Source organism: Mastigoproctus giganteus, chromosome 10 (genome assembly GCF_048544385.1).
Source record: "Mastigoproctus giganteus isolate SK-2022 chromosome 10, ASM4854438v1, whole genome shotgun sequence".
NCBI lineage: Eukaryota > Metazoa > Arthropoda > Arachnida > Uropygi > Thelyphonidae > Mastigoproctus > Mastigoproctus giganteus.
Genome location: NC_143584.1, coordinates 186885410 through 186912005, shown reverse-complemented (window position 1 = coordinate 186912005; position 26596 = coordinate 186885410). Strand labels below are relative to the sequence as shown.

The 26596-nt window shown below is 36.6% G+C and overlaps 1 protein-coding gene across 1 annotated transcript; it reads left to right on the top strand.

The window, feature by feature from the left end:
- Positions 1 to 4983: 4983 nt before the first annotated feature.
- On the top strand, positions 4984 to 14717 carry LOC150079646 (diphthamide biosynthesis protein 3-like). Its single transcript, XM_090383380.1, has 3 exons — positions 4984 to 5154; positions 8446 to 8520; positions 14610 to 14717. Exons 1-3 carry the CDS (start codon positions 5047 to 5049, stop codon positions 14676 to 14678), a joined length of 252 nt encoding a protein of 83 aa, XP_090239506.1. The 5' UTR covers positions 4984 to 5046; the 3' UTR covers positions 14679 to 14717.
- The last annotated feature ends 11879 nt before the right edge of the window (positions 14718 to 26596 follow it).

Here is a 26596-nt window from a genome sequence, read left to right as displayed (position 1 = left end):
CAGATGATGCAAAGGGTTGTTAATGATAAGTAATGGCAGTGTGTTACTGCAAGAGGATCTAGAAAATTTGGACAGATGGGCTGAGAAGTGGCAACTGAAGTTTAACATTGACAAATGCAAAGTACTGCATATCGGTAGAAGTAACCCCATATAAACGTACCAACTGTGTGGTACTACACTTAAGGTGGTAGAAAATTAAAAAGACCTGGGAATAATTGTGCAGTCAGATATGAATTTTCTGAGCAATGCAGACAGGCTGCAAGAGCAGGTCATGGAGTTTTATCAATGATATACAGGAATTTTGTTACCAGGGAAAAGGAGGTGATTATCCCTTTGTATAAGGCAATGGTCAGGCCACGTCCTGAGTACTGCGTACAAGTCTGGAGGCCTCATTTTAGGAAGGATGTAGATTTGCTTGAGCGTGTACAGAGAAGGGCAACAAGATTGGTGAGGGGAACGAAGGGGTCCTCTTACCAAGAGAGGCTTAAATTCTGCAAATTGCAGTGGCTAGAGAGTAGGCACCTGCGAGGTGATCTGATTGAGCGGTATAAGGACTTGCATGGGTTGAGCACGCTGAATTCTGATGGGATTCTTCCGCTTGCTGAGATTACGAACCTGAGGGGGCATAAATTCAAATTGAGGAAAGACGGCTGTTGAATAGATGTGCGGAAATTTGCCTTTAGTCAGCGAGTGTTGTTAATTGCTGGAAGATGGAACAAACTTCCATCTGTCGTTGTGGAAGTTGATAGCTTAAATAAATTCAAGGAGGAAGTGGACAAACTTTTAGAGGGAATGGTTGTGTGAATTTTATTTTGGCTGATGCCACATAAGCTCATACGCTTGCTTTTTTTGCATCACATGTCTCTATTACTAATGACTTTTTAGTATACGATAACAACAAACTTGCATAGTTTCTTGGCTAAATATAGTGAAGAGCAAATGCGTCATAAGTTAGAAAGTCATGTCATCCCACCATTGCTTTTTCATACCATTTTGGCGAGGCTTGACTTGGATTTTCCCTTTTTTTTTTTTTTAAATAATTCAAATGACATTATCAATACTATAAAATTTAATGTCACAATTTGTGGTTTTTGAAGCGATTTTCAAGAGATTTTAAAGACTGCCAAAAGAGTTGGAAACTCTTCTTTTCCTACTTCAAATTATTAATTTTTTTTAATTTATCGATATATAAGAATCTAATTTTAATACTGCACTTATAAGATATAAGTAATTATTATTATTATTATTATTATTATTACTATTATTATTATTATTATTATTCGTCATATGGTACAAGGAAGCCTGAAGCTTATGCTGAACCAGCCAGAAAAAAAAAAATTCAGGAGTTACCCCCCTGTGTGAGAGAGAGAAGTAGAAAGGCATCACTAAGAAAGAGAAGAATGATGATATCCAGCTCAGGACCCTGGGTTTGCCAAACCAATACTCACCAGATGTGAGCCCCCCCGGGTTAATCATTGAAGGAACGTTCATCTTACTGAATGACAAAAATAAATAAATAATAACAGATTGTTCTTTAACGGAAGTCACTTTTACTGTTAAATAGAATTACAAGAAACATTTCCGGGATTCATATCTGGTGAGTATGGACGTGGCATACCCAGCGTCCTGAGCGAGATATCATCATTCTTTTCTTTCTTGCTTATTCTTCTCTCTCTCTCTCTCTCTCTCTCTCTCGCTCAGGTTAACTCAGAAATTTATTCTGGCTAGTGCAGCATAAGCCTCCGGCTTCCTTGCACCATATGGCTAATACTACTACTACTAATAATAATAATAAGAAGAGTGTAATTACATCTATAATCAAGTCACAAAGGATGTTACGCAGGCGAAGGCAGATTACGATAAAGGATGCAAAGAAAAACAGCAGAGAGTTCTCTACTTATATAAACTCTAGAAGGAAAGGGATGAATCAGATTGGACCACTTAACATACATGGGTTGACTATTGATGATCACGCTCAGATAGCTGATAAACTGAATACGTATTCTGCATCTACATTCACACATGAAGAGTTATTCAATGAGGGGAGCGCCAGAAGTTTACCGAACTTCTGTTTTGCCGATGATAGTTTTGCCGATGATAGCACATTGCATTCAACTTTCCATTTTGAGAAACCTTGTCCTGCTCAATCAGCTTCAACTTCTCGAAAATCTGCTACCAATTGCTTAAATGCCGATCTTCAGGTAATTCTCCAGTGGGGCAAAGACAACTTAGTTGATTTCAACCCTTCTAAAACTCAGTCTTGTCTTATATCTCGCAAAAAGGATTCTTCTGCTCCTATGCTTATCTTTAGTGACACTCCAATTTCTAGGCAAAAGGATATATCTCTTTTGGGGATTACCCTGACTTCTAATCTCGCTTGGCACAAGCACATTACAAATATTGCTTCCTCTGCATCTAAAAAACTTGGTTTTCTCTTTCGCTCTCGGCGTTACTTTTCTTCCAAACAGCTGCTCACTCTGTATAAATCGCAAATCCACCCTGCCATGGAATATTGTTCCCACATCTGGGGTTGTGCCCCCAAAACCTCTCTCAGGCTTCTTGATTCCATTCAGAAGAGGGCAGTTAGGTTAATTAATGATTCATCTCTAACAGAGTCTCTCCACTCGCTGTCTCATAGACGCACTGCTGCATGGCTCTTCTACAGATACTTCCATGGGCACTGTTCTTCTGAATTAGTTTCTATAATTCCCGCTCTCTCTTTCAAAACAGTCCGAACACGTGCCGCCACCAGCCAACATCCATTTACTGTCCAACTTCAAACCCACAGAACCAACTTTTCATCTTCCTCATTTATTCATTCAACTGCCGTTTTCTGGAACAACCTTCCTTCATACGGATTTCCTGAAAATTACAATCTACAGAAGTTCAAGTCCAATGTCAAGAAATATCTTCTTTCGTCTTCTCAATCTCCAACCCAAGCACGGTACTAAGTACTATAGGTTCTAATACCTCTCGTGTTTGGGGTTCACATTAAAAAAAAAACAAAAAAAAAACTCTAACAGGGAACTAAGTGATTTTGTAATAACTAACAGCCAAGTGGAGGCGAAATTGTTGAAGTTAAACATAAGGAAGGCACCTGGGGTGGACTGGATCTATCCAGTTGTATTAAAGGAGGCAGCAGAGGAAGTAAGCAAACCCTTGGCCATAATTATGAGAGCTTCCCTGGACTCTGGGGAGATCGCCAATGACTGGAGGTGTGCAAATGTATCACCAATTCACAAAGGTTTATTTATTTCGTGTGATGTGATCAATACACGAAAGAACCAGTTTTTTCTTGCTTCCTTCTTGTATTGTGGCCGGGATATCCAACCAACCGGTTGGTTCGGCACCATCGTTGATATGCAGCCCGAGGCGAGAATCGAACCCGCGACCTTTGGGTTGCCAGGCAGGCACTTTACCTACCCGGCTAGCCCAGTCGGCATTCACAAAGGTGGTTCAAATGGTAACACAGGTAACTATAGACCTGTTAGTTTAACTTGTGTTCTGGGGAAAATAATGAAATCAGTGTTTAAAGAAGCATTGCAGGATCATCTAGACAAGACTGCAGTAATAGTTAAGACACAGCACGGGTTTGTTAAAGGGGGGTCTTTTCTGACCAATTTGATTGGATACTATGATGTGGTCACAAAGGAGATGAATGCCAAAAATAATTTTGATATCATATACTTGGATTCTAGGAAAGCTTTTGGTAATGTTGCACATGGAAGACTGCTGTACAAATTGGAGAGGAATGGCATTAAGGGTAAGTTGCTACAATGGATAAAGGGATGGTTGAGTGAGAGACGGCAGAGAGTGGTAATCAATGGGCACTGCTCTTCGTGGACAAATGTTATTGGTGGAGTTCCCCAGGTTTGGTGTTGGGCTCATTGTTGTTTTCAGTATTTGTCAATGATATTGATGAAGGTATATCAGGTTTAATGTCCAAGTTTGCAGATGATACAAAGGTTGGCAGGGTTGTTAACGACAGTAAAGACAGTATGTTACCCCAACTGGATCTAGATAAGTCAGACAAATGGGCTGAGAAGTGGCAACTGAAGTTTAACATTGACAAATGCAAATTACTGCATATGGGTAGCAATAACTGAAGAGAAACGTACCAACTGTGTGGTACTACACTCAGGGAAGTGGAAAGTGAAAAAGACCTGGGGTTAATTGTGCAGTCAAATATGAAGTTTGCTGAGCAGTGCAGAGGGGCTGCCAGGGCAGGTCATGGAGCCTTGTCCATGATAAGACTAGACAAGACAGGGCTAGCAGGGACAGGGAGGTGATTATCCCGTTATACAAGGAAATGGTCAGGCCACACCTAGAGTACTATGTACAGGTTTTGAGGCCTTATTTTAGGAAGGATGTAGAGATACTAGAACAAGTACAAAGAAGGGTAACAAGATTGGTGAGGTAAACAAAGGGATGCTCTTACCAAGAAAGGCTTAAGTTGTGCAAATTGCATCGCCTGGACAGTAGGCACCTGCGAGGTGATCTGATTGAGGTATATAAAACCTTGAATGGGTTGAGCAAGCTGAATGCTGATGGGATTCTTCCTCTTGCTCAGGTTAATAATCTGAGGTGGCACAGATTCAAATTGAGGAAAGACAGTTGTAGAATAGATGATGTGCGGAAATTTGCCTTCAGCCAGCGGGTAGTTGATTGTTCGAACAGACTTCCATATTTTGTTGTGGAAGTTGATAGCCTAAATAAATTTAAGACTGAGCTGGACAAGCATTTGGAACGAATGGAGGGGTGAAATGGGAGGTTTTTTTTTTTTTTTTTGTTTTGCTGATGCTGCATAAGCTTGCTTTCTTGCATCGTATGCGTCTAATAAAGCTAATATGCGAGCCCGCGCTTTTTGGGCTACGTTTTTTCTGCTGAGGGCGCTTTTTTTTTTTATATATATCTTTTTAAGTTGCAACGCTGTTTCATATTGTGCAACGATGTTGCGTAAAATTCAGAGCACATGGCAAGATTTTGATACGTGGTATCTTAGTGGATTTATTTTTCGCTTCAGTGCTGTCTAGTAAATTATCCATCATGTCAGTATTACACGATGAAGTAGAAATTGAAGATTTTGAGTATGATGAAGAATCGGAAACTTATTATTATCCCTGTCCGTGCGGAGACTTATTTTCAATAACAAAAGTAAGTGAATATTGAATCTTAAAAAAAATTGGATATAACTTATAGCCTGGATGGATATTGTTGTAGTCTGGTTGGGACTAAAAATCTTGATAAAATATACTATAGTATTATTGCTGTCCCATATGTTATAAAATCATTCTCAAAAAAGTGAGCTCAATCATACTAATTTAAATTGTAAACATTTGTTCTGCTTGATTGTGGCTTGGACTTTACTATTCTGAGTTTTTTACCAGACTTCTTATGGCCTTTTATTTCTAAATGAAGTTTTATTTTTCTTTTCTTTTATTTATTTATTATTATTATTATTTATTTATTTTTTTTTTGTTGAGAATAAATGTTGATTAGTTGAGACATGTTTGAACTGATTTGGAAGAAAACGGTAGAATTGCAGATGCTGATTCCAAAGAACAACAATGCTCATGGAAATATCTGTAGAAAAGGCATATAGCAGAAACTGAACGTTTGTGTGATAGATAAAGAAATGAGTTTGTGAGCAAGAAATTAATTAACTCGACTATCCTCTTTTAGATGTTGTAGTTTAAGTGAGGTTTTTGGAGACATTATCCCAGACATGCAATGGCATTTTATGGTAAGGCAAATTTGTGCCTTATACATAGTCAATAGTAATTTAGAATAAAAGCAATGATAAGGGGAAAATAGAAAACCTAGTTAATTTTTGATGCAGGGAAACAACATTTGTGATGTGCCCATTCCAAGAAATGTAAGAAGTCAAGTTTATTTCTTGGCTTGATATTGGTAAAAATGCAGTTAAGTTAAGCATACAAATGAGAGCTGAATGTGAAACTATGTGACTTACCTTTGGCAAGGAGTAGTGTCAGGAGTGATTGGCAGAAACAAGCTACATTCCACACACTGCTTCTATGGCTAGAAGTGAGCTGTAATCAGAAAAAATGGATGGCCAGGCATTTTACCCTTTATTTTTTCCGGGAGCTGCAGCCTCCAGACCCCTGCTTTTCCTACATGCTTCCTTTCAACAAATTTCATTCGACCCCCACATGAAGGACATTCATACTCACGGGCAATCAGGCTAACACTCATACACCACTCAGCCACAGCCTTTTTCCTTGCACTTTCCAAACCATACAAAAACCTTTGATTCGCCACAACATCCATATTAAAAAATAAATTTTAAAAAAAAAGGAAACCGCTAAATTAAAAAACTATGTAAAAAGAAAACAAAAAATCAACTTATCTTTCAACTTTAAGGTGTCAACAAACTATCGATCAAGTTTAAACTGATATATCAACTTTAAGGTTTCATGATCACATTCAATACTCTAATCCTCAACCACATAAAGAAAGAACAAGAAACACACAAAATTATACATATGGTAACGTTAATTATTGATCTACCAATCAAAACTAAGCACCTCCTCGACGACGCAACAGAAACTACATAGCTTCACGTTAGTCATCCATCGTATGCTTAACTGCATTTGATATTTTTGAGCAAGATATTTGATCTTTCCATTGCAGATCTCCCACAATGACTGGAAAACTATTTTCAGTTGGAAGAAAGTATTTTCATAAACTTTGTGACTATGAGAAATGCATGGATATATGGGAGAAGCAAACTTAAAAATATCCTTTACAGTGGTAAGGTAGAACCATAATATTTACCTTTCTGCTAAGAACAAAGTTCCAAAATCAAAATTTTAAATAAGTCACAAAAATTTAATAATGGGAAAGGTTTTGTACAATTTTTTTTTTTTTTTTCCAAGAGAAAGAAAATAAATTTTAATATTAAATTCAAGAAGGATAGCTAAAGAAAAAAAACAAAAATATAATATTATATATAATATAGTATTACCTTCCATTGCATTTTCAAAAATAATGTAAGGAAGCATACTTATGCAGCATCAGAAAAAAATAAAATTAAATACTCATCTCATTTGCCCATTCCTTCTAATAATTTGTCTGTCCAAACCTTTAAATTCATTCTGAGTACCTACTTCCTCAACACTAAATGGAAGTTTATTCCAACAATCAGTTGCACTCTAAGTTTCATTGCAGTCATTAAAGTCGGTGTCTATTCTACAACCACAATTTAAATGTGTGTTGTCTGAGAAAGAATAAAGATACATCAGCATTCAGTCCTTTAAATACTTCAATTAGGTCTCCATGCAGATGCCTAATTTCATTGTTCTTCTGTGTACCCTTTCCAGATCTGTGGCCTCTCTAAAATGAATTTTTCAACCTGTATTCAAGTTGACCTTGCTCAGTACCAGTGGTTTCCAACCTCTTTGTCACCCTTTTTTTTAGGAATTGCCTGAGTATAAGCAAATTTCCATATAGAAGAGAAAAATGTCGGTAGAATATGAAAAAATGGCACAAATCAGGAGTTAACTCGTGCTCCTATGTTCCCCAAATAGAACAGCTTTCCCCATGTGGTGCCATTCAAATGTCATTTTTTTTTAATATAGTTTAATTGTTAACTTTTTCATTGAATTGAAAATGGTATATTTATTAAGTAGGATTTAGATAATTTATTGCTGTTTGTTTGTTTGTTATTTGGTTTTTAGGAGCGTTAGCAACTAAGGCCATAATTCTCCGGGAATATGCGATGGTCATTCCCTGACCTTTCCGCATCCTCCGTATTTGGTGGTGATGGGCTCGAACCCCGGTCTAATCAAGAAGCGTATGCTATGCACTGCTGCTCCTTCCCACCTGGCTCCGGAGCCACCTAATTTATTGCTTTTTTGTTGTTGTTTTTCGAAATTTCTTGGAATCATTTTCATTCGTCTGTTTCTCTGAATGAATGATTTAAAATAAATTTAGTGAGTAGGGTGGGATATAAATCCTTTCACTGAACGCTTCAATTTTCATGACAAAGATATCCCTTTAAAAAAAGAGCAATTTTCAGAAAAATGTACACAACAGGTAAAAAGAATAAAATTATTAATACTCATTATTTACCACCCAATGGGGGACAAATTATGGTAGCTGGATGCGTGCTGTTTGTATGGTTCAATAATTCTGAAAACAAAGAAACGGTTTATCTCTTGTAATTTGGGTAAATCAAAATGAAAACAGAAAATACATTATCTTATTTAGAATATATTGATAGGGAAAGGTGTGTGGAGGATTTGGTTTTATTCCCAAAATTAAAAAAAAAAAAATCAACATTTGATGCTATGTGCTCATTGGTGATGGTATTTCATTCTGTTTTATTTTCCTTGTTTTCTACCATGAACTAGATATATTTTGATTACTGCTAATTTTATTTATTTATTTCTAGTATTTATTTATTATTATTTTTTTTTCTTTAAGGAAGAGCTTATGAATGGAGAAGAAATTGCTACTTGTCCAAGCTGCTCGCTTATTGTAAAAGTAATCTATGATCTAGTAAGTTTTCATAAATCTGTGCAGGTCTTTTGGATAACTTTACATTTTTCTCTGTAATATATAATGTATAGAATGTCATAAAGTAACTTAATATGAAAGTACATGTTTTTGTTTAAAGCTATTAACCTTCATATAAGAAAACATAATGACAAAATTTATTCTGGAGCCTCGGTTTACATGACTACAAAAATTGCTCTAAATGAATCAATAACAGCCTTGATCTGAATAATGAAATTAGTAACAGCATAGAAAAGCTAATCTCATAGCACGTTCACTATCTCTATTTGAATTGTTTTTAGTTATACAATATCTTTGGATCTTTTTAGGTAACTGACAACCAGTAATCAACATGGTTCAGATCTGGAGTTAAATTGGTTACTTTGTTTCTAAAGGGAAATTAGTTGAACAGATTGGTACATTTGGAAGGTCATAATATGTTCCTATTTCACTTCATCAATGACTGTTTGCTGCTGTGTTTCTGCTTTCACGCTCATGCACTGACACAGTGATACAGGAATATATCATAATATTATGTGCTTCATTAATTTGTGTTGGTTGAAAAATGGATATTAATATTAGAATCAGTATCCCAGTGATAGACATTTCACAAGAAATTGCACAAAACCTTTATGTCAATCAATATTACAGCTTAAATGAATCTGGTATATTGTTCCATGTCTAATTTTGATTCATCAAACAGCCATTGCCTCTTAATCTTATTTTCCCATTATAGTATATGCTTGTTAATTCAATGTCAGGTTATCTGAAATATTTCAGAGTCACTACTGTTACCCAGCTAAGTATAGGATTTTATATACATTTTAGTACAGATATGAAATATGTTTACAGTGAAATTCAAAGTCTGGATAGTCTGGATTGGATTCTTTTACTTGTGAATAATTTATCTAACACTAAATGACTGCTAGTGAAATGTTATTATAATGTAAGAGAATTGAATTGTAATGTAAATTCACTACTATACAGTATATATCACCTTTAAATTTTACTTTTTTATCCACTTCTCCAGGAATTATGGGGAATTCACATAACTCCAACTTGTGCTATAGGCACAAATGTATTTCATTTTGTTAAATTCAGAACCAAAATTACCAAAATCTGGGACCGTTGGTTATTTTTAACAAAAACAACTAATTGACCATTGGTTGTTTTTAGCAAAACTAATGGTTCTAGACTGTTACTCTGCCTCCACTAAACTTCATTGTTTGGATGATACAGTCTGGCAGTAGCTTTTTCTGGATGTCCACCACACCCAGGCACAGTCATCAAACCATGTACCGTGACTTGTCACTGTAATGCACAGCTTTCCATTGGTCTGTGGTCCAAGAACAGTGTGTCTTTCACCAAACTAGATGGTGTCTATTGGGATGATTAGTTGTTTGTGGATGGCTGCACAACCATAGTAACCCATGTCATACAGCTCGCTTTGCATTGTAATGATATGTGTCCCAATCATCTTGCTGAGGGCCTGTGTGCTGTGGCAACATTGTTGTTTTGAGTAGATGTTTCTTTATAGGGCTCTCCTGTCATATTCTGTCAGTTTTTGAGATTTTTTGGGTCCTTTTGTGACAATTTCAACATCAATCCACTTCTATTTGCAGATTACATTACCAGTCATCAACCTAGGGATCTTTGGTGCCATTGAAATTTTACAGATTGGTTGCTTATGTGGCACCCTATTATCATTTTATACTGGAATGATAATAGTGTGGTAATATAACAAATTTATCAATCTGGATTATATGTGAGAAATGAATTTCTCCATAGAACAGTTATTTTTATACTGTTTTTTTTTTTTTAAATAAATAAGATCTTTATGTTGACATGTTAACAGTCTATTTGCAGATGCTTACCATAACAGTTAGTAATAGCAGCAAATAAAATAAACTTAGAAATCTGTTATTGCATGTGAGAAAATGATTGAATTTTTCCTTGATGGTGTTGTTATTTTTCTCACATTGATTAATTAATGCATCAATTATGTATTCATGGATGTCTAACATGTGTGAATAGGCAATTCACATAAATCACACTAAATGACACTAAAAGATTCTTAACATTTTAAAAGAGAATTTTGAAAATTCTGTGATGTTATGGGTATTTGACTAAAAATTCTTCATTATTCAAACCTATTTAAATTGAAACTGATGTATTTTGTTCCCTTGAAAACTTTGAAGAAAATGGTTTTACTCTATTTTGTAATAGAGTAAAATGTAATAATTCATAATAATAGTACAGTGGAAATTGTTTAACATGAAACCATGGGAACAGAAATAATTTTTCGTGATAAAAGAAGTAAACAAAAAAACCTCACCAATGTTTTTGATGTTGTAATAATCAAAAGAGTTAAGATAGAAAGTTTAAACAAGTTAACATTTTATGCACTATATAACACTACACAAGGGGCATTTTACAAACACAATTTATTAACACTTAACATGTTCATCGACTTCATCAGATAAAAAAAATCTGATATCTTTTGTTGCACCTTGTTATCTACAAATTGTTCAATATCTCCATCATTTGGTTCATTTCACCACTCGTATATACATCTAAATATCTGCGCATACTTTTTATCAATTTTCCCATTTCTGATGTAGTAGGACAGGAACTAACAAATTGATGCCATTGTCTACATTATCATCACTATCTTCACCCATGGCATCCACTTCCATAGGCCGTGCGACGTCCAAAATATCACTATCTGTTAAAATCGACACTGTACACAAATTAGCATCATCAACTGCAACAAATTCATTCATCCAAAGATACCGAACTTTCTAAAAGAGATGAAATACCCAAACAATTCACTGAATGTCAGTTCAGCTTATTGGAAAATCCCACATGAAGAAAACAATTTTCGATAGTCTTTGGTGTTACAAGATTCCAAGCAGTGTGCAACACATGCAGTGCATCCAATAAGTTGACAGGGAAATCTTCTTTTGCATCAATTGTGGCCAAATATTTTCTTAGCAATTGTTTTCGGTAATAAAATTTTAAATTCTGTATTATGCCTTGATCACAAGGCTGTAAAATGCTCGTAGTGTTTGGAGGCAAAAATATAAGCTTTATGTCTTTTAATCTCACTTCAGAGTAAGCTGGACAATTGTCAACAATCATGGCAACTTTTTGCATAAAAAACGCTTATCTAAATTCAAAAGCCAATCAGTAAATGTTGTTGTGGTCATCTTCTTGTTTGCCGTGTACTCAACCGGTATTTTTTTTTTTTTTACATTTTTAAAACAGCGCAGATTCATGCTCTTTTCGATAACGAATAAGGCCAGCTTTTCAGATCCGTTCGAATTGCAAGCCACCATTACCATTAATCCTATCTTTGGACTTTTTGCTGCCAGAACGCTGCTGTCCCTTAAACGATAAAATTTTATCGGGTAAGCAATGATAGAATAACCCTGTTTTGTTGGCGTTAAAGACGTCTCTTGTGCTATATTTTTCAAGCGCTGTGGGCAAAGTAGACTGCAGCCAATCCAATATCATACTCGGTGAAACTTGATTTGCTTCACCACAAACATTTTTATAAACGATGCCTTTTCTTTTCTTGAAACATTCCAACCAGCCTGGATTCATAGTGAATTCAATCCCTATTTTAATTACAAACACATCCGCTTTTTCCATTAATAGAGGTCCCGATATTGGAGCATTCTGAGATCTAGCTTGTTTGAACCAAACAAGCAATGCAGCCTCCAGATCTTTGTGTTTGGCCATTCTCATCCGTTTCCTATCTGGCTCAAACATTGCAGTAAGTTGGTCTCTATTGTTTATGATTACCGACAACGTAAAGTTAGCGATTTCAAACTTTTTACAAATGTCTGTTTTCGAAGAATCCTCTACATCTACTGCTTTAAGCAACTCCATTTTAACTTTAAGCGAAATAGCACTTTGTTTACACCCTGATTTTTCCATTGTACAGATTTTTTACTAAACACGAAATTCACCACTTTATACAGTACATGTCACTCACTTCAAGACTGTAAATGAAATGTTTTGCCTGTCGACGGGTAATCCCATTTGTTTAAAATGATAAGGGTGGTGTGCGGCAAGCGGCATCCTCGTACTATCTACATATTGTTTATTATCGGGTATCGGCCTAGTCAATAGAAAGTTGAGTCATAAACAGTAAAAATTTTGTGATGACGCAGTGGTGGTATACTTTTTTGTTCTTCTGAGATGCAAAATCTTTTCATGTTAAGTGCTTTTTGTTTCATGTTAAAAGAAAATAAATGAATGAAATCACATAGCATTCTGTTGGAATCAGAATATTTTTTCATGTTAAACGTTTTCCAGTGTAGTTTTTAATGTTTTATGAAATCTTTGTTTATTAGATTTGGTTGGCAAGTACCAATTCCGGTAATTATTGAATTTTGTTGAAGGGAGTAAAATTAGCACTGAGTAATGAATAATTTTGTTTCCTTTAATACCCGACTTTGTTATAGTCACCACTTATGGTGCAGTGTGTAATGGCTTTGGATCACATTCTAGTAATTGTTTTTGTTCAAAGAATTTGACCTGTAAATTACAATTGTCGTTACTATGTGTACATCTTTCGGTTGTTAAATTCATGAATTTTATTATCTACATTCAAATCATACTGAATAATTGTTTTAAAATTTTTGGTGATAAATTACTTATACACTTTTCTTTCAGCTTCTTCTGTTCCTCTTTTTCTTTTCCAAAATTCTGTGTTACTCAGTTTGTTAGGAGAAATCTTCAGATAAAAATTGGCAACAGTATACCCACAGTAATCACAAGCACAGTTTCTTCTGTTGTGCATAAAAACATTCACTTGTCTGCTTTCATCGTTTACACATTCTCTCTATTTTAAGTTAACAATTGCTATAGTCAGAACAATGTCCACTAAATTGCACATGCTCCCCAGTGGTCACTTGCAAATGGTTTGTGCAGCTGATATTCTGCATTCTGATTAATTTTTTAATAAGCAGTTATCAATTAAAAGAATCTGCCAATTTAAAGCAAAAAGTGTTACTACCTTATTAATACTTATACTAAATAAAAATGTGAGTGGAAGCATACCCTTATATATATAAATATTATATATATCAACTTTAGTAGTTTTCTCACTAAGGTATTTGAACTGAAGTTTTATTAGAAATCAAGCTATCAAATATAAAATCACTAAACTAAATTTCCAAGTATTATTAAAAAACTATTCAAAAACAATTATATCCTTGTACATTGTTACCTTGTACAAAACTCTTTTTTTAGAAGGTAACATAAATTTGATCCATAATTCCTATTACGAATTTTATGTATAATGTTATTCACTTAAATTTTAGAGCAACTATTAAGCAGTTGGTGGGGGGGGGGAGGTACCCTTGTAAACTACTTTCACAAATTCGAACAAAAAAAACACAAATTAAATATTTTGTTGTTGTTTGGTTTTTAGGAGCATTAGCAACTAAGGCCATATTGCTCCGGGAATATGCGGTGGTCATTCCCTGACCTTTCCGCATCCTCCGTATTTGGTGGTGACGGGCTCGAACCCCGGTCTAATCAAGAAGCGTGTGCTACGCACTGTTGCTCCTTCCCACCCGGCTACGGAGGCGCCAAATATATTGTCAGTTAAATGTTAATTATTGAATTCAGGTCTTTTCCACTCTTAAAAGTGGTTATGACAAGTGCTGTTTTATGAAAAACTGCTGTGGGCTTTCAGAAAAACCAAAATACTCATGAAATCTGTGGTTAAATCTGTACTTTTATCCATACACCTGGCTGTTAATTCTTATAATTTTGCCTGTGCTTCTGCATTAGTGGTTGAAGAAAGGTTTTGCAGACCACAATTGAGATTTTTAGATTGAACAGTGGCAGTTATGGACAGCAGATAAAATCACTTGTGTGGCTAATGGGATGTCACTAGCATCCCAAATACCACTGCCAGATCATATTTAGAAACAGTTGTGTTTCTTTAGAAATTTTGGAGATGGACGGTACCCACCTAATATGTTTAACTATTTAAAATTTCTGTTGCTAAACTTGTTATTTTATTATATGTAACTCGTTTTTCTAATAATATATAATATATTTTCTTTTTACAGGAAGAATTTAGGCATAGAGACGAAGAAACACACTTGGGAAGAGCTGTTGGTCTTGAAATTGTTAAATAATTTTATCCATTACCTATCATATTTATTTTTATACTTAATCCTTTTTTTTCTTTTTTCAGGAAATAAATGTAAAAGATTTATGTAAATTTATAAGTGAGTGGCATTCCTATAAGATATTTCTTAATGTAAATATTCTACTCATGAGTGTTTCATGTGTATAGATTTTTTTTTAATGTAAACTTTATTTATTTATTCCCTTTACTTCTAATTTACTGATTTTCATATGTGTAATAATTAAGTCATTTCATGAGATTAAAAAGTTCCGTTTTAAGCAAAAGTAAGGGTGTCCATGTGAATCCATTTTTTTTTTTTTTTTTTTATGTGTAGTATCAAATGACATTTTCCAGGTAGCTCACCGACTCGAAGGACGAAAGGAGCAAACATGGCCTGTATAAAGACTTCATCTCTTTGGTCCACCTGGCAACTGGATGAATAGACTGCTTGTTGCTAAATGGCAAAAGGACAAGTCAATACAACTGGCCATGGATTTTTTTTTTTTTTTTTTTTTTTGCAAGAGAAAGAAAATAAATTTTAATATTAATTAAATTCAAGAAGGTAACTGAGTGAAAAGTCAATTAGCAGCTTTGTTCCATTTCTAATCCAAAAATGCTGCCAAATTAAAAATGGTCCAGGAACTTAAATCAGAGGATTTGTATGTCGAAACATTACAGGCACTCTGAACTGCTTCACATGTCCCACATTTGAAGGAATGCCTATAAAATTGTCACCTCGTGTTACCTTAAACACAAGCAAAGTAATTATAACCAAATGGGACCTAATGAATATCATCAATGAAGAAATGGCACAGAATTAGCAGACAAAAATATTCAGGCTAAGAGAATTCTTGTCAAAAGAGATTTTCCACTCATTACAACCAGAAATATACCTTTAACTCACAAAACACACCAACTGTTTAAAGCAGGTTATTAAAATTCCATGTTTGACCATACACACCAAACTATTACATGATTCAAATGCGAGAAGTTTGGATGCTCAGAGAGTGGTCCAAAGAATATCCATGCTGAATCTCTGTTCAATCTATCTCTGCAATGTAAAAAAATGAGCAGAGTCATGTACTTGGAAGCAAATATCATTCTTGCAACTATACACAAGAAACTTTAAAACAGCAGTTGCATTTTAAACCAATGTCTCAATCCTTCCTAACATCTCAATAGTGGATTGCTCGTGGCCAATACTGACTACAACATAAACAGCCTCTGTACTGTCAAATTCAAATGAGGGCATCAGTAATCTGATTTTTTTTTTTTTTTTTTTTTTTTTCTCCCTCTTAGATGTGACCACCTATATTACAATCATGAGGCATCAAAACAAAGACTAGAAAATCATCCTGATAATAGGAACATTGTTAAAAAAAAAAAGAAATGAAGATAATCCTGGAAATACATGAAGAGGACAATATAATTAGTCACCCTAAATTTCCTAAAAAAATGCTTGACAAGTAGGCAGCCTGTCAAATGCGAGCCAGACAAATTCTAAACTTAGTTGTTATTTGTTTTTTAGGAGCATTAGCAACTTAGGCCATATTGCTCCGGGGATATGCGGTGCTCATTCCCTGACCTTTCCGCATTCTCCGTATTTGGTGGTCATGGGCTCGAAACCCAGTCTAATCAAGAAGCGTGTGCTACGCACTGCTGTTCCTGCCCACCTGGCTATGGAGGCGCTATTCTAAACCTAAGTGAACACTGGAATTGTAGAGATTTTCACATCAACATTGAAGGTATTCGTGACTTCTTTAATAATCGTAATCCCTCAGGCGCCTGTCTCCAAAAGAGAAACCTCTACAAGTAAATGTAGCAATAAAATGCTATATATACAGCTGCACCTAAAAGTTTGGAATCGCGTTTCATTTTTCTTAATTTTCAAAGTTTTTATTAAAATAAGATCAACTTGTTTATCAATTTTTATTAAAATATTTTCTGTTAATGTATAAAAATAAAAAAACTTTTATATTTAAGAATACTACAGAAAGGTGTAGAAGGCTCCTGAATGTGGTAGAAGTAGATGGTGATTCAAGAGCATTTTGCAATAATATAAATTTGAAGGGTAAGAGCTGTAACTTATAAAATCAGACATCTGTCATTCAGAGTGTTTGGTGTAAGTTTGTATGTTTTGTAATAAACATAACAAGAAATAAACAACTGAATTTTAAAAAAAAGAAGTGCTATTATAACTATAATGAAAGTTATTTCAGAAAACTAGGGTTTCATTTAATGGAGTAGAAACTACCATTTGACAATTCAAGGAAACTGCCAGTTTAAAGTAATAACAATCAGGTTAGTCATGTATAACAACAGAAGCAGAAGATAAGAACATAACTCTGATTTCTAAACACGGTCACTGCACCTGAAATCTTTCAAATTATGGCATGGCCACCCAAATCACCTTGACTTAAACTCAATGAAGCTTTTATAGGATTATTATTTGTTATTTGGTTTTTAGGAGCATTAGCAACTAAGGCCATATTGCTCCGGGATATGCGGTGGTCATTCCTTGACCTTTCCGCATCCTCCGTATTTGGTGGTGATGGGCTCGAACCCCGGTCTAATCAAGAAGCGTGTGCTATGCACTGCTGCTCCTTCCTTGCTACGGAGGCACCTCTTTAGCATTAGCATTAGCATTAGTAGAGGCATTTGATGCAAGAAAGCAAGCTTATGCAGCATCAGCCAAAAAAAAAAAAAAAAAAAAAAAAAAAAGTAACATAAATAAATAAAAATAACCACTTCCACTTCACCCCTCTGTTCGTTCGAAATACCTGTCCAGCTGAGCCTTAAACTTATTTAGGCTATCAACTTCCACGACAAGGGATGGAAGTCTGTTCCACCCACCAACCACCCGCTGGCTAAAGGCAAATTTCCGCACATCTATCCTACATCTGTCTTTCCTCAATTTGAATTTATGCCCTCTCAGGTGATTTTTCTGAGCTAGAGGAAGAATCCCATCAGCATTGAGCATGCTCAAACCATTCAAGGCTTTGTACACCTCTATCAGATCACCCCGCTGGTGCCTAGTTTCCAGACACTGTAATTTGCAAAACTTAAGCCTTTCTTCGTAAGAGAACCCCTTTGTCCCATTCACCAATCTAGTTGCCCTTCTCTGTACTCGTTCCAGCAGCTCTACATCCTTCCTGAAATGAGGCCTCCAGGCCTGTATACAGTACTCTAGGTGTGGCCTGACCATTGCCTTATACAAGGGAATAATCACCTCCTTATCCCTGCTAGAAAAATTCCTATATATCATTGACAATACACCATGAGCTACTCTTGCAGCTCGTCTGCACTGCTCAGAGAACTTCATATCTGCCTGCACCACCACCCCCAGGTCCCTTTCATTCTCTACCACTGTCAGTGTAGTACCACAGAGTTGATACGTTGCTCTGGGGTTGCTGTTTCCCATATGTAGTACTTTACATTTGTCAATGTTAAACTTCATTTGCCACCTCGAAGCCCATCTGCTCAACCTTTCCAAATCCTGTTGCAGCAGCAGCATAGTGTCAGTAGTGTCCTTGACAACCCTGCCAACCTTCGTATCGTCTGCAAACTTGGACATTAAGCCTGATATACCATCATCAATATCATTTATAAATACAGAAAACAATAAAGGCCCCAATACTGAACCCTGAGGGACTCCACTAATAACATTAGTCCACGATGAGCAGTGTCCATTGATTACCACTCTCTGTCTTCTCCCCCTCAACCACCCCTTTATCCATAGCAGCAACTTGCCTCCAATGCCACACTGCTCCAATTTGTGCAGCAGTCTTCCATGTGCAACAGTATCAAAAGCCTTTCTAAGATCCAAGTATATAATATCAAAGTTATTCCCTGCATCCAGTTCTTTTGTGACTGCATCATAGTATCCAATCAAATTGGTCAGGCAAGACTTCCCCTTAACAAAACCATGCTGTGTCCTAGCTATAACTGAAGTCTTGTCTAGATGATCCTGCAGTGCTTCTTTCACCAGTGCCTCCATTAATTTTCCGGGAACAGAAGTTAAACTCACAGGTCTATAATTACTTGTGTCAGCCTTTGATCCCCCTTTGTGAATTGGGGTCACATTTGCACATCTCCAGTCAATGGGTACCTCCCCTGAGTCCAAGGAAGCTCTCATAATTATGGCTAAGGGTTTGCTTACCTCCTTTGCTGCCTCCTTTAATATAACTGGATAGATCCCATCCACCCCAGGTGCCTTTCTTGTGTTTATCTTCAACAATTTCTCCTCCACTTTGCTCTCAGTTATTACAAGATTCTCTAGCTTACTGCTAGAGTTGAATACACCTCTGGCATTCCCCTCGCTGAATAACTCCTCATGTGTGAATGTCGATGCAAAATATTCATTTAGTTTGTTAGCTACCCAAGCAGGGTCATCAACAGTTGACCCATCGATCTCAAGTGGACCAATCTGATTCATCCCCTTCCTTCTAGAGTTTACATAAGTAAAGAACTCTTTGCTGTTTTTCTTCGCATCCCTTGCCAAGGATCTCTCGTAATCTGCCTTCGCCTGCCTAACCTCCTTTGTAACTTGGTTACAGATCAACTTGTATCTATCATAGGCATCCGTGTCACGTGTTAATTTGTATGTATCCCATGCATTTTTCTTCTCTGCCATATGCCTCATTAGTTCATCTGACAACCATTTAGGCCTAAACCTTGAACAATATTTCTTAGTTGGTATGTAAAGCCTAGTAGCTTCCACAATAAGTTCTTTGTTATTATTATTATAGGATTGTCTCTTTATTATTATAGGATTGTCTAGACTGTGAAGTCTGTCTGTCTTCACAAAATTTATGGGGAAACCTTTCACATTGTTCCAAGCAATGTTAGTCAAAACACTTACAAAACTAGTAACCAGAATGCTATGTCTGTTTAAGGCAGTGATAAAATGTCATGGAGGATATATGGATGAAAAATCAGTATAGTGTTAATATTGATCATTTCAATATATTTTGCTGTAAATTTTTCAATGCATAATAAAAATACTGTGTAGTGTAAGTTTTTAATATTAAAATTTACATTGTCATAGCTAATTTCAAAAAAGTTAACTTTTGTCGTATGCTGATTCCAAACTTTTAGGCAGGGGTATATATGAGACTAATCTTCACCAGTGCGTGTGGTGGATTGGTCTTTCTAATTGACTTCAGAATCCCCTGTAAATGCATCCACTTGCAAATGACCTTAGGGTGCTTACACATAAAATGCAGGTAGCATGCTTATCTGGCGTTAGCAGCCACAGGTAGCCTAAAATGAATTATGTAAGTTAATGGAAGTGTGCTCAATAACAGCATGTAGGCACTGGCCAACGCTTCTGGTGTTAATCTGCTAGCCTCAACAAATTAAGCTTGCTGATTGTCCGTAGTCTATTCCTAGTGGAAGTACAGATGTCATAGCTGGGTACGCATTGTCGCACCTCTGGCCTTGAGGCAATTATTAGAACTACTGTTGCTGTAGAAAGCACAAATCACAATGATGTAAAGAAAACTTGTAATATAGAAGTTTTAAGCATGGATACGAAAATTTTAATTTCATACATTTATCAATTTATGTAAAACACACAACATGGGACAAAAGTGTCGAACTGTGCGGAAGTTTGCCTTTAGCCAATAGGTAGTTGATTGGTGGAACTGACTTCCATCTTTTGTTGTGGAAGTTGATAGCCTAAATAAATTTAAGGCTGAGCTGGAGAGGTATTTGGAACGAAGGGAGGGATGAAATCGGAGCAGTTTTTTTGGCTGATGCTGCATAAGCTTGCTTTCTTGCATCGTATGCCTCTACTAATGCTAATGCTAACTGCATTCAAATGAACACCATGGAAAAATGCTGGCAAGAAAAAATATTAATACGATTTATTTCATTGTCTCAAAGTGAAAACAGTTCCTTTTTCTGATATTTATCTGTAAAGTGCTAATAAGTAGAAATAGTCAGTTAGTCTGTGTTTTTAGTAATCGAATTTGAAACAATTGAACATTTCTCGATTCATTGTGTACTGTATATTTAAAAATTGTCCTTCATAACCTTCCAATTCATTACCTAAATTATGATATTCAAAATTTTGTCTACTGTAATGTACTGGGTGGGGGGGGGTATACACCAGTTCTTATTTTTTTCAAAATCTTTTAAAAAATTTGAGCAAAAATTAATCAGCATGACAACAAAGAAATAAAGGTTTGGAGTAAGTAAAATTAACTTTTCAGTACCTCAGTTTAAATTAATTTAATTTAATTAAATTTTTTATTTAAAAATAGATTTTATTTGTAAATTGTTAATTTTATTGTTGACTTTATTTGTAAATAAATGCCTTTTTTAAATGTTTCTTACTGCTTTGCTTTCAACATCAAATTGCAGCCTGCGTCAAATATGCATTATATTTTAAAGCATGGCCTAATAAGACTCCTAGTTAGTCTAGGTTTTTTTACATTCACAATTAACATTAAATGAAACTTAATTATTTTAAAAACTACATACTGTATTGTATTTAGCTTAGTAATATAAATCATACACTGGCCTAGACATGTATAGCATCTCCTGTACAGCAGCTCCAGGAGCATTAGTTCAACTCTGCAAGACTGTAAACTGGCTAGAAATGTGGTAGTGTTATGTTTGCATAGAGTATGTGTTGTTATGATTTTTCTGGCTTCTTTTCCACCAGGAAGGTGATCACCTGGAAAGCATGGCAGGTGCCTGTCTACACTATGAAGTGGGCCACAACTAGATATGTTCCTGGCCAAGCAGAGATAGAACATTACAATCTTTGTACTGCTATATTAGTGGTTACCAACAAAATCCCAATCTCACAGCTACCCAAACTAAGAGTACCACCATAGAAAAAAATAAATAAAATGAAAGTAAAATAAATAGGATAAGATAAAAAAAAATTAGAAATAAAATAAAATCATACCTGCAGTTGCCCAGACTGGGGTGACCTAAAAAAAAAAAAACTATTATATTAGGGTCACCAGGTAAATTATTACATATACCCATGTGTAGTGTGTCTGTAAATTGCTTGTATTCTGTGCCTCCATAGCCAGGTGGGAAGGAGTAGCAGTACGTAGCACATGCTTCTTGATTAGACCGGGGTTCAAGCCCATCACCACCAAATACGGAGGATACAGAAAGGTCAGGGAACGACCACCGCATATCCAGGAGCAATATGGCCTTAGTTGCTAATGCTCCTAAAAACCAAATAACAAACAAACAAACAGCTTGTATTCTTTGGTCAATTTGCCTATTTTGCTGGACCGAAAACTCCAGTTTCTGAGGAAAAAACCTTGCTATCTACACCTGAGACCAACTAATTCAGCCATGGAGTGAAAAAAGCCCATAAAAGTTCATCATGTCATCGACGAGATTCAAACCCAGGACTTTTCCACCTGGTGTGGGGAGGATGGTGACAATACCACTGTGCAGTTAAGATATGATATGAATTACATGCCATTACAATGTTTTGCCTCAGGCATCACAAATGCTAGCGCCAGCCCTGCCATTGTCAGAAAAAATGATTCACACACACTAAATGACAAGTAGAGAATCATGTCTGTAAATGTATCAGAATTGGTTAGTGCTGGTTGTGTTAATCCCCCTGCTTGCTGAAACGAATTTTATTTTAAGCTCTCTGGTTTTCAAAGCTAGGCATTGATTTGAACAGTGATATAGAATCTTTAATTTCAAAGGCTTCAATTAGACAGCCAATATGTGATAAAAGAGAAAAACTGCATTCGAAGAATAATGCTGTGGAGAAATGTTGGCAAGAAATAAGCAGCGAAATTAATGTAGAAGGGAAATATTTTAAAAATTTTATTTCAATATGTTATAATCATTATTTACATACGTTTTTGTCATATAAATAAGTTATGACAATCGTGTACTATTATTGGGTCACGGTAAAACATTGTTTAATGAATGTGTTTCGATTTAAATTTTGTTGTTCAAGTTAAATTAATGTAGAAATATAGCCCGGAAAAATTTATAATATAATAACTTCCACTTCAACAATCATGGACGATGAAAATGCGCCATTTTGAATATTATGCCTAGGGCTTGGCACACCTAGGGTCCTGAGCTGGATATCATCATTCTTTTCTTTCTTGGTGATTCCTTTCTACTTCTGATTCTCTCTCTCTCTCTCTCCTAAAAAAAAAAAAAATCCATAACTTCGGATTTTTTTTTTTTTTTTTTTTTTTTTTTTGGCTGGTGCAGTATAAGCTTCAGGATTTCTTGCACCACATGGCTAGTAATAATAATAAATGCACATTCAATTGTTTTTCTTGCTCTGCTTAAGCGTTTATCGAAGGATTCCCGTTCAACAGTTAAGTTCCTCCAGCTATAGAGTTTTAATAAACAATCCAGTAATGGATAAGCCTCATCCCCTATAAATACATATGAAGCCTTAACATCTGTTATAGGCAAATTCTCTGTTTTCGGAATTGAAATTTTTTTTATAAAGAAGAAGAAGACCTCTTTATTGCATACAAAAGGCACACGCCGTACACAATAGCCTTCACGGCTACAAGCCAGGGGTTTACATAAACTTATACTGGCTGAAAAGTTCCATCCTCACTTTGTTTTCCATACCCACCAAAGTCAGCTATTATGAATTTATAATGTGCATTTGCCACACTTTGCAAAACTATAGAATAATCTTTTTTGTAATTAAAAAGCATTGAGGATTATTCGATATGCGGTAATGGAGGAGACCGGAGGGAAAACCATAGGGATAGACCAAAAAAGACCTTCATCGGGACATTGCTGGATGAAACAGGACTTCAAAACTTTGAGGAACTAAACCAAACCGCAAAGGAGAGACAACGATGGCAACAGCTCATCAGAGGAACTGACCAGTCACAAGACTGAATTACTCATGATGTTTAAAATGTATTATATTTTATCTTTTATTATTATGCTTTTTACTTTTTCAATATGTAACTATACTACCTTCTCTCACCTTTCCATTTTGTCTTCCCCTTTTTCTTTTCTTTTCCCTTCTCCACAACTTTTATCAATACATAACAGTCAGTTATATACACTGAAAGGACAGAATTCTTGGAATTCTTACCTAGTAACGGTAGGCCCACCTTTCGCCCGGATAAGGGCAGTCACACAGCGAGGCATTAAATCCACTAGTTCAAGAAAGCATTCCACAAGTATTTCCATCCATGCTTGCTGCACCATTGTTGATAATTCCGTCGCATTCCTGGGTGGAGCATCCAAAGCTCGAACGGATCTTTCCACAGCATCCCAAAGATGCTCCACAGAGTTCATGTCCAATGAACGGAGAGGCCATCCCATGGTGGTAAAATCTGCGAAATACTGTTCGAACCATGTTCTAGTCACACCGGCTCTGTGAGGGAGGGGCATTGTTCTGCTGGAAGAGTCGATTGCCGTGTGGGTGCACGATGACCATGAAGGGATGCAGATGGTCTGCAAGGATGAGCGCATAACCTGGACCGTTCAGAGACGCGTCTAGACGTACCAGAGGTCCTAACGTGTGCCAGTTGAACACGCCCAAGACCATTACCGACCGTCCACCTGCCTGAACGGTTCCTTGTTGACATGACGGGTGCATAGCTTTGTGCGGTTTCCGCCAGATACGCCTCCTCCTGCCCTCTCGAAATAACTGGAAACGGGACTCATTTGACCAGGAGACCCGTCTCCAATGTCCAGTGCTGATATTCTTTCGCCCAGTTGAGGCGTAGAGTCCTGTGTCGTAGTGTTAGCAATGGAACTCTGTTGGGTCGACGGCTCCCATCCATTGTGTCCTCTTAGTGTACAGGGGCATCATTGTGGAGCAGGTGCAACCTTTTGACAGCTTTCCTCGTCTTTTTCTTTTATAGTAGCATGTGTCTGCGCGTGATATCGTCACCGTCTTCCCCACAGCGGGTAGAAAAGGCCCAGGTTCGAATTTCGTCGATGACGCGAGGAACTTTAATGGGCTTTTTTCACTCCGTGGCTGAGTTAGTCAGTCTCAGGCGTAAATAGCAAAGTTTTCCCCTGTCAACTCGAGTTTTTCGTCCAGCAAAACAGGCAAATCGACCACAGTATACACAATTTACGGATATAATATAACAGCCCTTTTAAAAGTAATTTGTTAATATTAACACTATGCTTACCTTGACAGCATTACCTTGCCAGTACTTGGTCGCACTTTTGCCTTTTTTTGGGGGTAGTTTCTGCATGCTTCCATTGTTTTGACACTTGTTTAGTTTAAGGATCATAGTGATGAATCCAAGTTTCATCCATGGTGGCTAGCTGTGAAAAACTTCTCTTGATTTTCCGGACACATTGACAACATTTCATGTGCACATTGTGCACATGAAATGTCTATGTGCCAGAAAAGAAACCCATCTAGCAGACACTACTAATATGCAACTGTTGATGGATGATGTTCTCCACAAACCTTACACTAATATGGATGGATCTCTGCAGCTTCTAACGCTATTACAGCGGTCTTTCAAGATTAATGCTTCAATTTGTGTAACACAGCAGTTGCTGGGCATCCTGGGATTTCTTCATCTTGCACTGGGGTTCTTCAACATTTGAATTGTTTATGCCAATGTGCAACAACACTGTACCTTGGGTAGTCTTCTCCGTAAGCAGCGACCATTTCTTTACGGATTGTTTTGGGTATTTTTCCCTTACAGAAATAGAAACCGAATCATCGATCTGTATTCCACTTTATCCATTGTAACATTTCATTCAGCGCTGCAAAGAAAGAAACAGGGGCTCATATCTGGTGAGTATGTGCTTGACACACCCAGGGTCTTGAGCTGGATATCATCATTTTTCTCTTTCTTGGTGATTCCTTTCTACTTCTGTCTTTCTCTCAGGGTAACTCGGGAATTTTTTTTTTTTTTTTTTTTTTTGGCTGATGCAGCATGGGCCTCAGGCTTCCCTGCACCATATGGCTAATAATCATAATAATAATAATAAACTGATCGAAACCGAAATTTGTATGGTGGCTATAGAGATTTTAATGTACCAAAAAAAAAAAAAAAAACAATTTCACCTTTCGATCACAATTATACTGCTCGACAAAATTAACAGAACACCTAGAAAACGTGACATAACTTGTTCAGCTTGCAATGAAACCAGACAAAATTTGGTATGGTAGCGTACCACAGAATAACGATGAAATGAGAAGACAGCGAGAAACTTCGGACAGGTTAAGGGACATTTATAGCGGTTGTATCAGAATTACCAAAAAGGTTAAATTACAGAAGCTGATACAAGACGGTCGAAAATACGGTCACATGGCATAAGTACTGCGTATAATCCCCTAAACAGGCCTTACAGCGGTGAATCATTCTCGATATCAGGGTGTCTAAAAGATTCTGTGTCAACAAATCCCATTCTTTCACCAGCACAAACCTGAGCTCACCAAGTGACGAGGAGTTGGCTGTCGGCGTGCGTGCGGCGACGCCCAAGGGCGTCCATACATGTTCGATCGGATTTACGTCTGTGATCGTGCTAGCCAGGGCAGTCGTCGGATTTCTTCAGTTTTAAGATATCCTTCCACCACTTGGGCTCTATGTACAGTGGCATTGTCGTGCATGAAAAGAAAAGCTGGGCCAACCGCACCCCTAAAAAGTTTCACATAGGTTTGAGGATCTGTTCTCGGTGCCCCTGCGCAGTCGTTACCCTTATAAAAAACATGAAGAAGGATATGGCCGTTGATCATTGTTCCTTCCCACACGAAAACACCACTTCCACCATAAGTGTCCCTTTCTCTGATATTGGAGGGATGGTACCGCCTTTCCCGTTGTGTCCAGATGAAATAATGTCTAAAGTCTGTATGCTAAAACGGGACTCATCAGAGAACAAAACTGTACTCCGTATGTCAGCCCTCCAAGTCGTATGTTCATGGCACCAATTTCGACGAGCTCCGCGGTGGTTTGGGTGTTAATGTGA